At 42.5% G+C, this 10,927-nt stretch overlaps 3 protein-coding genes across 3 annotated transcripts; 1 reads left to right on the plus strand and 2 right to left on the minus strand. All coding sequences in view use genetic code 12, as the record gives it.

The window, feature by feature from the left end:
* Positions 1-11: 11 nt before the first annotated feature.
* On the plus strand, positions 12-1,169 carry CJI96_0000156 (U5 snRNP complex subunit LIN1; the record flags this gene model as incomplete). The annotated part of the gene is made up of 1 exon (XM_029034376.2): positions 12-1,169. The coding sequence occupies one exon, from the start codon at positions 12-14 to the stop codon at positions 1,167-1,169; it is 1,158 nt and encodes a 385-aa protein (XP_028889618.2).
* Positions 1,170-2,709: 1,540 nt separating this feature from the next.
* On the minus strand, positions 2,710-9,384 carry POL2 (DNA polymerase epsilon catalytic subunit; the record flags this gene model as incomplete). The annotated part of the gene is made up of 1 exon (XM_029034378.2): positions 2,710-9,384. The coding sequence occupies one exon, from the start codon at positions 9,382-9,384 to the stop codon at positions 2,710-2,712; it is 6,675 nt and encodes a 2,224-aa protein (XP_028889620.2).
* A 201-nt stretch (positions 9,385-9,585) lies between these two features.
* Positions 9,586-10,668, minus strand: CJI96_0000158 (protein transporter YIF1; the record flags this gene model as incomplete). The annotated part of the gene is made up of 1 exon (XM_029034379.2): positions 9,586-10,668. The coding sequence occupies one exon, from the start codon at positions 10,666-10,668 to the stop codon at positions 9,586-9,588; it is 1,083 nt and encodes a 360-aa protein (XP_028889621.2).
* Positions 10,669-10,927: the final 259 nt, after the last annotated feature.

Below are 10,927 nucleotides of genomic sequence, written 5' to 3' on the forward strand. Positions count from 1 at the left end.
TCAGAGTACTAATGTCAAGCGATGACGAAAGCGGCATAGAATATTATGGGCTGAAAAAGGGTAAATCTGAAGTACTCCTTGGGTTCAATTCGGATTCGGAGGCTGAGATCGATGATAGCGACTCGGAGAAGGAGGGAGATGACTCTCCGAAGGATGACGATAAAAATGATCCTAATGATGAGACTCATGACACTGACGACGATGATATGTTTGCTAGTGGAGACGACGATCTGATTTCGGAAACCAAGTCTAGGAAGAAGTTCGACATGGACGAGTTCGAGAGAGAACAGGGTATTGGTAAATACGATGAAGAGAAGTTAATCGAGAGTAACGACGAGAAATTCAATCTCGTGGACGCTGAAGAGCAAAGAAGACAGCAAATATATTATGGCAATATCGAGGTACTTAAAAATGACACGGAAAGGCCGAAACAAGAAGTAACGATAGAGGCCTTCGATCTTCGAGAAGAGGCCGAGAAATTTGAGTTCGATAAGAATATGAACGTTGTTAGACAAAAGGATGACCTGCAAAAGGAAGAAGCATGGCTTATTGACGTGAATGCAGCTGATATAGAGAAAGCCAGGTTAGCTCAGGCAAAAAACCAAGCCCAAACAAAGATTAGGCCAACTAGATGCACAAAAGAGCTACTTACCGATTTGATAACGGCATTGGAGCCCTCAGAGACACCTTTGGAGGCTCTATCGAGACTAGCTCCGCAAAAGAAGGGGCGCAAGAGTAAAAATCTCTTGAAACATTTAGACGAAAAACTTCGAAAGCAACAGGTATACGAGATAACTGGCGCATGCGACGAACTAATGAACGACAAAGGATTTGCGAAGCTATTTGATTTGAGTCGAGAAGACTTGATGCGAATATATAGACAAGAGACTGGCTCCGATTATAAGTTTGACAGAGGGCAAAAGAGGACTTTCGATGATGCTGAGATCGAGGACGATGAAACGGTGAATGTCATTGACTATGGTCCCAAGATCTGGGAGTTCCGCTGGAAGGGTGACGACCAGGTCAACGGACCTTATTCATCGTATGAGATGAACTACTGGAAGGTCAACTACTTTAATGATGATGTAATGATACGCAAAAAGGGTGAATCTGACTTCAGGAAGATAACAGCCGAGGATTTCGAGACACAAGCATCACCTCTCGACTAGATAATTGTGTATAGGAAATTGAATTTCCCGACAAACATCCGCTATGACATTCCAACTAGTTGTACATTTCCAACGCGTTTTGGAGCTCAAAATGTCCAGAGCATAAGTTCGGTCAATTAAACCCAATGTGTTGAGCGTGGACAACTGGGTGTTCACATCAACTGACGGATTCAAAGTAAAGGTTGCAAATTCCTTATCCTTCCTTGCCAATTCTCGCTCACTCATGTCCTGATATAAATTGATGAACTCTTGACTATCGTGATTGAGAGTTTTTGACTCGTTTCTATAGATAACGGAAAGAATAGCCTTTAGTCTTTCGAGGTCAAAATGCCCAGCAGAGAGTAATCTCGAGTCTATTTGGCTCTTTGTGATGGATTTTTCTTTCGGGGCTCTTTGTCGTTTCTTAATCAGCTTGATACGTGAGAATTGTTGTAGGTCATACTTCTGCTCCACATATGATGCCAAGTATGCCGCAATGAGTATAAACTTAGAATGATAAGGGAGATCTGCAACTGCAGAGACATCTTCAGAGGTTGCAGCTTCATCGGATCTGTAACCGTCGACCAAACTGTTAGTAATGATGTTGTCGTTTAGAAGCAGATTTTTCAAGTCTCGGTAAATTCTCACAATATCCAGTGGTTGACACCTTCCACTTTCTACCTGCTCAGCAAATTGAGGCCAAAGCTTTTCACATAAGTTCAACAATGAGACTACGTCCGAACCAGTGAAGTCATAATATAGATCAACAACAAGCTTGGCAAATGTGTTCCAGAATTGGCTGTTTGCATCCTCAGAGACATTAGCGAGCTTGAAAAGCTGCTTACACTGAACAATTCGAACCACTTCTTCCCGTTCATATGTTCGAAAGTATACCCTGGGTACAGAAAACGTCAGAATAACCTTGGGATCATCGTGCGAGACAATGTATACCATGCTTAAGTTTCTGATACTGGAGTGCTCTTGAAGTTTAAGAAATGAGGCGAATAATTCGTCCGTAGGATCGCAACACTCATCAAACCTATCAAGCACCAATACGTGAGACTCACTGTAGCCCGTTTCATTGAAAAATTGCTCCAACAGCATGAGGAAGTAGGCAAAGTTCTCGCATAAGACTGATATTCTGGCAGCTTCTAGACCCTTGTACATATATCTCTGCTGATAATTGTTTAAATCGATGCCACTATCATTCTTGATGGTTTTTAGGCATCGCTGAAGGAGAAGCTTATGTGTGAGGCACTCGTCGCAATTGACATAAGAGGTGTTCACAGATAACAGGTCCAAGTACTTGCGAACAACATGCGTCTTTCCGGAAGATTTAAACCCTTTTATTATAACATTGGGGGAGGAAGTGCGGGCATCACCAGTGATAAAAGCTCGTAGAAGCTGCACCTCACTATCTCGGCCAATTACTTGTGGAAGCATTAGCTTCAGTTGAGTTTTAGGACATCAGGAAGTGTGAGGATCACCACCATCTGATGCGCGCACGAGAGTACCTACGATGTGAATACAATGCAAATTAATTGATTCTTTCGTTTATCATTTATGCAATTTCTTCAGTCAACGACCGTAGCATCTTGAAACCAAAATGAGCAGACACATTGCTGAAAACTTTGAGACGATTTTTGATCTGTGCAAACTTGACGGTCTCGGTCCATCTGCCAGAGCACTTGCAGTACTCACTCATGTTGTCACTCCTGATAGAATGGCACTTATTGCATTCGTAGTCTTGCGTCATGTATTTGAAGAGCAATATGTTAAGCTGCTTGATTAACTCCTCTTCCAAAAATACCTTGTTGTAAAATTTGCGACAGTTTGGACATGTCCAAATGTCCTTCTCTTCATCTCTGCAGAAGTCAATATCACTCGAATAATTGCAGTAGTCACAAATAATGGTTGAGATCTTCATTGATGCACTTGGATTTACGAAAAGACTTTCGGGGCAAAATTCTTTCACTTCAATTGCAGAAAGGAGGTCCTTCCTAAGCATTCGTACCTCCGTGTTCCGCTTATTGGACAATGCAAACACGGCACATAAGAACTTAACCAACTCAAGGACTGGATTTTTCATTTCAAGATGTGATCCTGGATGCGTCGGAAATTCGTAGTCCTTCTTCATATCAGGGTTGAGGATTGATTCATTTTGACGACGATAGAGCTTCTCGATTCTTCTTAGGAGTGGTTTTCTCAATGCCTCCATAACCTCACTGGAAGTGAAGCTATTCTCATCTTCTTCAAATTCTTCAGATGCCGTATCTTGCTGGTATTGTCCCCGGAGAACGTGAGCCAATTGAGTGATTCGTTGCGTTCCCTTCTGGGTTCCTCCTAGCAAGTTCTCGCTTTTATGCTTAACGATTGCGTCCAAAAAGATAAACACCCAATCCTCAAAATCATTCTGAAAGATGACCGGTAAAAATTTCTTAATATGCCATTTACTTTTCGGATGCAAAGTCTGGACTTCGTCGTTCGTGATCCTTGTACAACAACGACCAGCATAGTTATACTCATCCAACCAAATCAAGACGTCCCAGTATCGAGCAATTCTTAGATCGAGGAAGTTGAACAACGGTTTGGATCTCGTAGCATTCACCAAGTATTGACCAAAAGCATATGAATTTTCAACGGATATTTTTGTTGTCTGGACAATTATCTTATAGCGAGATGCAAAAACCACGTTTACGTTCATACGTTTAAGCTCACCCACAAGCTGTAATAATGCTTTTGAAGTAAGGTTGTTTATGTGATTGTGCAAGCTGAAATCGTAGAGTTTAGAATCTGACAGATGCACCCAAGATACTAAGATACTCATCATAGCATCTGCATTGACATTGCTTCCCACAGCATCATCCCACCAGCCCTTGACCATGGATTTGAGGATGTTCAAAGCAGCAGGACAAAATGCATCCTGCGCCATGGTAGATCCATTGTACTCAGGTCCAATAAGTGAGACGTCGTAGAGGTCAGTACCCTCAGCTTCGTTAATTAAAGAGCTTGTCAATATAGAATTAATAGTCAATGTGCCAATTTCGATTTCCAAGGATGCGGTCTCGTAAATCTCTGGATTGTTGATGGGAACAAAGTCATAATTTGTAATATCCCCCACTTTGTCGTTTTCGAATCCACCATGGTCTGGGTAAGGATTTTTCGACCACCATAGAATAATATTATTTTCATTGAGGCGCCTAGCAAATTCAATATCGATCAAGTAACCCATCTTTTCAACTTGCAAATTGCAAAGAGGCACTTTCCCGTAAGTAGCTAATGCGATCATATTTTTGAGCCACGACGCTACCAGGAGAAACTGATTCATTATTCTCTTGGCTATCAAAGACTGCCAACTAAGAGCGGGAAGAGAGACCTCACTAACTTGCATCTTGACTGTTGGGAAGTCAATGCCCAGATCTAGCAATTCGAGGACCTTCTCACAGTATGGAGATTGGATTGTGAGCAAAGCTTTATTGCTCCTGCTTTCTTGAAACCCCCGCAATGTCTTATTGAGCCTTTTGTAAAGCGAAGACAGCGTATTGAAGTAACTCGTCTCGAACTTCATTTCAGGCTTATAGTCGAGAATGTTGTAAAGCTTGGAGACTTTGTCCCTCTTCACCTGATAAACCTCCTTGTATATTTTTTCGAGATTCACACTCAACTCTTGAGCTCCACTTGATGGCTTCAATATCAGAATAGTAACATTCTCGTCCCATGAGTTGAAAACAGCGAAGAATTCGTAGCTGTTGGTCATGATATGCAACAAGTAGACAATTTCTATGTTAAACCTCTTCAAGTAATTGTCCTTCTCGACATTTATCAAATCTTTTGAGCTGAAACCATTTTTCAAACATTTACCTAAGGCGCCAACCTTGGTATCATCGAAACGTACGGTGTTTCCCATTTCAATAATGGCTCTATCCATCGAGTCTATTTCAGATTCATAAATGCCCAACACTTTTGTATCATGAAGCAAACTGTCGACTTTGCTCATCTCATCGTTGTAGGTGGTTTCAGACATTGTGAGCTTGTAAAGGTTCTTAGTATCATGACCGTTCGGCGCAATTGCATTAGACTTTTCAATGTTAACGTGAGGAACAGTGAGTTTGTCTGGAAGAGCAGTCTTGAATGAGACGTAAAGTCTTTTGGGAATATGGAACATAAAAGACTGTACTTTTCCGCCAGCCACGACGTAAACTCTTAGAGCACCTGGATTGGCAGGATCTGGCTTATATTCGAGGATCTCCCAATCAGATCCTGCTAAGTTCTCAGCCCTCCGTCTGATCATGTTACCAACTGACGCACGGTGAGATGAATCAGAACTTTCTCCAAAAAGCTTTTTCCGGCGCTCTCTATTCTTTATTTGCACGGCCCATTTGGCTTTTTGGTACCTCAAAAAACCAACGTAATCTTCAGTCATTGATGGACATGGTCCGTTTAATATAGAATTGTTACGCTCTTCTTCCTCTGCTTGCTGCATTTGAATCGCACGAGCATGCTTTCTTTTTCTGATGGCCACCTTGCCAACTTTGGATCGAACATCACACTCATCTATCTCTCCAAAGTCCTCCAAATCTTTAATCGCTTTCTCTTTCTGCTTTTTGAGGTCCAGTACGCCGAAGAAATTAGCAATATTACTTTGTTTCTTTTTATCATTCAAAATGTTGAGGCGCTTTTGCAACCAGTCCGGATGTGGGATTCTTGGAACTGGATTTTCAATACCTTGCAAAGCTGCCGGAATCGTGATGATTTTCTGTACAACAGAGGCAAGTCTCTCTTTGTAATAGTCCCAATCTATGATGGATCTTGGGTCACAATCCTTGAGTTCTTTATCATTCAACCATTTCTTTAGGAATTCTTCCTTTTTTTCGTAGGAAAATATTGACACAGGGATAGCCCTTTCCGTGACGGGGCTACCATATGGCTTCGCGCTGATGATATACTTACAAGCGAGGCCGGCATCCTTAACCATCTCAGAACCCAAGAACTCACCTAAACGTCGAGCTGTTGTGATCGAAGTTGACTTTTGTCCCTCGTATTCGGATACTGCTTTGCTCATACTTCGATTTTCGCAAATAAGCTCTATCAAATCTTCCTCCTCGAGCATTCCACCTTTCGTATCTAGTACATCCAACCAATTGTTGGCGACTGTCGCAACCGCCTCGTAGCAACTTTCAAGATTGGTGCCCTCCAAGAATAGTTTAAATATATCAGATTGAAAGTTCTTGATAAGTTGAAGCTCTCCCCTTCGTTTCAACTCGAACCCCTTCAATTCTGCAAGTGAGCCGTCTTTATTGAAGACGGCGTACCTCTTCTTTAAACCTTTTCCTTCTTCCTTGGAGGTAGGGAGAACCATAGCTTTGTAGGGGCCGTCCACTTCGAAAAAAATCGAGTTTTCTGATCTTGTCGCATATTTGAAAGTGTTCTTATCGACTAACTCTTGATACTGGTGATTTGTAAAGCGCTGATGAACCAAGTAGTTCAACATGGAGCAAGGATATTCGAGGAATAGTTTTTTTCCATCCTTGCATTTTAAATTGAAATTCTCAGGGAAAGATTTGGGCAAAATACACCAAATACCATCTGTGTCCAATTCCAAGGGCCTCCCAATTCTTTCGACCAAAGACCTCGCCATCTGAATAATAGTAGCTCCAGTAAGACATGTGATACCGGCCATCTCCATCGAGTACCACCTTGAACCTTTTCTCATAACGTACCCGTAGAAAGAATTGAGAATAACTTTGTGAGCAAGCTGAAGAGAGTCATAGAGTACCACCATTTTTTTTGCTTCGTCCTTTGAAATTGTGTCCTTGCACTGACTTGTTTTGCCTTTCCAGACCTTAGCAAGGGTCTTGAATTCATAACGACGATCTCTGAAATCGCGGACAGTGTTTACGTAAAAAGGATTCTCACGCTGACATACGATAGCTTCTCTTGTGACTGTTTTCGTTTGCTTGATTCTATTGTAAACTTTTCTGGAATAGTCACTCAATCTCTTCTTGATTAAGGACGCTTGTTCGGAGTATGGAAGTTCATCAAAGGTCCTATTTGGGAGCCAAGGTTTCGCTGGAGGAAACAGTTCATTTTGTAGAGCACGTTTAATCATTCCATATTCATTTAGCTCCGCAGGAAAGAACTCCCCTCTCCATGCCCAAGGTAGTCTTCTATCGCATGTCTTGCCTGGTCTGTTAAAGTCGCAAGCTGCACAATCTTCCTCAGTTTTGATGGAGTCCGGCTGCAATCTATTCGAGGTCATAATGTTCGGGTACATGGATGCAACATCAACATGATAAATAAGAGGATTTTCTTTTCTAACGGGATTATTTTTCAAGTCCTCAAGTTGACTTTTGATATGGGTGTAAACCTCATCAAAGTTCTCAATGTCATCTAAGGACTTGCCATTCTCAACTTCAACAAAGAACTTCATCGAGTTGTGCAAATCACTTAGTAGCTCATCAATGGCAGTCGGCTCGATCCTGAAATCTGTGGCAATATCACTTCTGAACACACCTGCTTCAAGAGATTCCACATGGCCGCCAACGTAGGTCTCCGACTCGAGAAGGTGACCCTCATAAAATCTCTCAATAGGATCTGTGTATTTGTTTGGAAGTAGAATGTTCTTCTCGTATGCCTGCACCATCAAAAGCATTTCACAAAGAGTGCCCGTACCCTTCCTCAAAACCTCATCAGGGTTCAAAGGAATTATAGTACTCAAGGAGAAGGTGAACGGATGAACGTATTTGAAGTAGAGGTAATAGGTGGCCACGGCATCGGAAACAGAGTACTCCGAAAGAAGTTGTGGTTTGTCGCGAGCGTATGGTGTCATTAATTCAGGGTCCAATTCCGTTGGATTGTATCCCAATTTTGCAGTGGTGACTGCTTTCAAACCTTGAGACCCTTGTGGCAAATATGAATCACGCTTCACCCAGCGATAGCAGTCCATGTGGACACAGTATTTTGACTTATACTCGTCATCATTATCCTTAGCAAAGCCGATTTCGTCAAACATGTTGAGGCCATGAAAGTTTGATCTGCTTTCCACAAATGGCCAGTCGAAAAAGTCACCGTTGTATGTGGCAATGACAGTGGGGCGAGAATCACGTATATGTTCATAAAAACGTAGAAGTACATGCTTCTCATCAGGCTCATTAAAAATTGTGAACTCACCTGGGTATTCTGGTTTTGGGGTGTACTCAAAATCCTCGATGTTTTGAGATATAATTTCACGGTTTGTGATTAAGAAACCTTCGCCATCTATCATATACGATATCATCATGATCTGATCGACTTTTGAATCTGGAAACTTCAAGGGAGCTTTTGTTGTCTCGATATCGAAAGCCATAACAACGGGATCCGCAAATGCAATGCGCTCCTTGTCTTCTTCAAGATTAACGATGCCATGTTTAGCAAAGACATTGTACCATTTACCACAACGGATGGCTTTATCTATGGAAACACGCACATGGTATGGAACGTCGTACTCACGAATGTCATCAATGTACGACATTGGATCAGCGACGCTTTCACTTCTGCTTATTTCTTTTTTTGTTTGATAGCCCCTCAGGTCAATGTTGTCCGAATTATAAAAATTGAGCGTTTGGAACACGTCTCTGCGTTCGCCTGTTCTCTGGTTTTCTTTGATGAATGGAGTAAGAGTTCTTCGTGCACCATGTAAGTCGCTTGTGTTGTGAAACACGAGTCTGAGCACAGAGCGTTGTAGGCCAACCAAATGGTTGGGTAGCTTAAGGTCCTCTTTGAGTTCTCTGCTGACAGAATTCATGTTGAACTGTTCCAACAATTTCTTCAAAGCTTCTTCAACCACGGCCTCTTTTCCAGGCACGACCAATAAGAAAAAATATGGGTCATACTGAATGGTGGCTTTAAATGAACCACCTTCGGCATCTAGGAAGTAATAATCAACACCTGAGTATCCGGCCAAGTAGTCTTCTGTTGGAACTATGGTTGCATGCATGTTTATGAGCCAGCCCTTCCTGGGTTTGGCACCATCGTGGTCACCGTGCTCGAACCGCTCGAAACCCATGAGTTTGTCCATATTGTCGATTTGTTCAACAATCTCTCTTTTTTGAATGGCGTCATTTAGCAAAGGATTAGCTTTCTCAGGCACAAGCTGATCTTTTGATAGCTTGTACCCCTGGGTGATTTTCTTCGGCTGTTTGGTATTCTTCACAAACCTCGCCGAGGTAGACCCCCTAAATGTGGAAGGTCTTGACATTGAGGTTGAGAAATGCAAATTCTATTTGGAAAGAGTGGTGGAGAAAGATGACTGCTAGTATGGAACAATATGCATTGCGATGGCTACATCTACACACGCGTTGTAAGACGCGATTCACAAATACAGGTGCGACTAAAACGGACAAGGCAAGGAACCTCAGTCAACGCACACGATAGTCATGTGACCTGTTATATAAGGCACCTAACGGGACATGAATAGAATGATCAAGGATTGAACAACCGCAGCGTAGAAGAACAAAAACTGAAGTCTGACTCTCCTTTGTGGCTCATGCGGAGTTGAGATGTCAGCAACACCAACTGGCAATACCAAGAATTTCAACGATCTCATCAAAAACAAGGCCAAGCTAACGACAACATAAAACAAAACTGAGTAATAAAGTAGCCATGAACCTCCCACAACGTTCTTCCAGCATAAGAGCACGGTAATTGCAACGTATTTGTAGCCGCTAAAACTGACGAGGTCCCAAATGGAACTTTGAGTAGAGCAGTTCAAAAGGTATAGACCGACTCTGAAAACTAAGATGTCGATGAAGGAGCAAGCCAAAGTCTGAGAAGCCAAGTAGCCAAAAAGTTCCGGGTGGAATTCACCTTTCAAACCCAGGAACGATGACCAAAGCAATATATAGGTAATAAAAGACATTAATGGAATGTATAAGTCTGGCGCGTTGATATCCTCAGAGGGTGGAGCATAGGTGCTCCCAGCGCTAGCGGTTGGCGTTGGCTCAGCTTGTGGTATGCGAGCCCAGTTCTTTTGGCGGTAAGGAAATAGTATGAGGATGATTTTGTTGAGCACGTAGGAGTTACTCACATTGAAGTAGAACTTTAAGTCACCAGCAACAGGGATATAGTTGCCAAAGTTCTGCTGAATGTAATTATTGGATTGACCAAGACTTGTTTTTGCAAATTGGGCTGCCATGGATGCAGCTGGGTCCGAAAAGAAGCCCGAGTAGGGCCCGGCATTGGCGCCTGGAGTTTGTTGGTGTGGCTGGAACTGACTACCTTGTCCACCCATAAACTGCTGCTGGTTTCCCAATTGCTGCTGATTGCCAAACTGCTGCTGGTTCACGAACTGCTGTTGAATTCCAAACTGTTGTTGATTTGAGAATTGCAGTTGTCCAGCAAACTGCTGATATTGCGGATTCGTCGAATGAAGGGGCTGTTGATGCTGTTGTTGAGGAGAGAACGGAGCATGTTGAGGCTGCGGATGTTGTAAGTTTTGTTGCTGAGGATACTCATCAGCAACGTAGGCATAAGGGTTTGACATGGCAGATGGTGTGTAGCTTACGTTTGAGAAATCAACCTGTAATGCAATCACAGAGGAGTGCGAGTCGTGCACGATTCATTCCCTACCCAGGGCCTTCAATTGCAAACTTGGCCTTCGGGAGAGGAAGAAAATTGGCTTTTAGCAAATTCAGATTGCAGCAAAAAACTTGTAAATTTTGATTATTTGTTCTAACTCTGCTGATTCAAAGCGCAAACCCATACACTTATTGTGATACGGCCTCTGCACAACGTATCGCACA

This window comes from Candidozyma auris, chromosome 1, assembly GCF_003013715.1.
Source record: "Candidozyma auris chromosome 1, complete sequence".
Taxonomy (NCBI): Eukaryota; Fungi; Ascomycota; class Pichiomycetes; order Serinales; family Metschnikowiaceae; genus Candidozyma; species Candidozyma auris.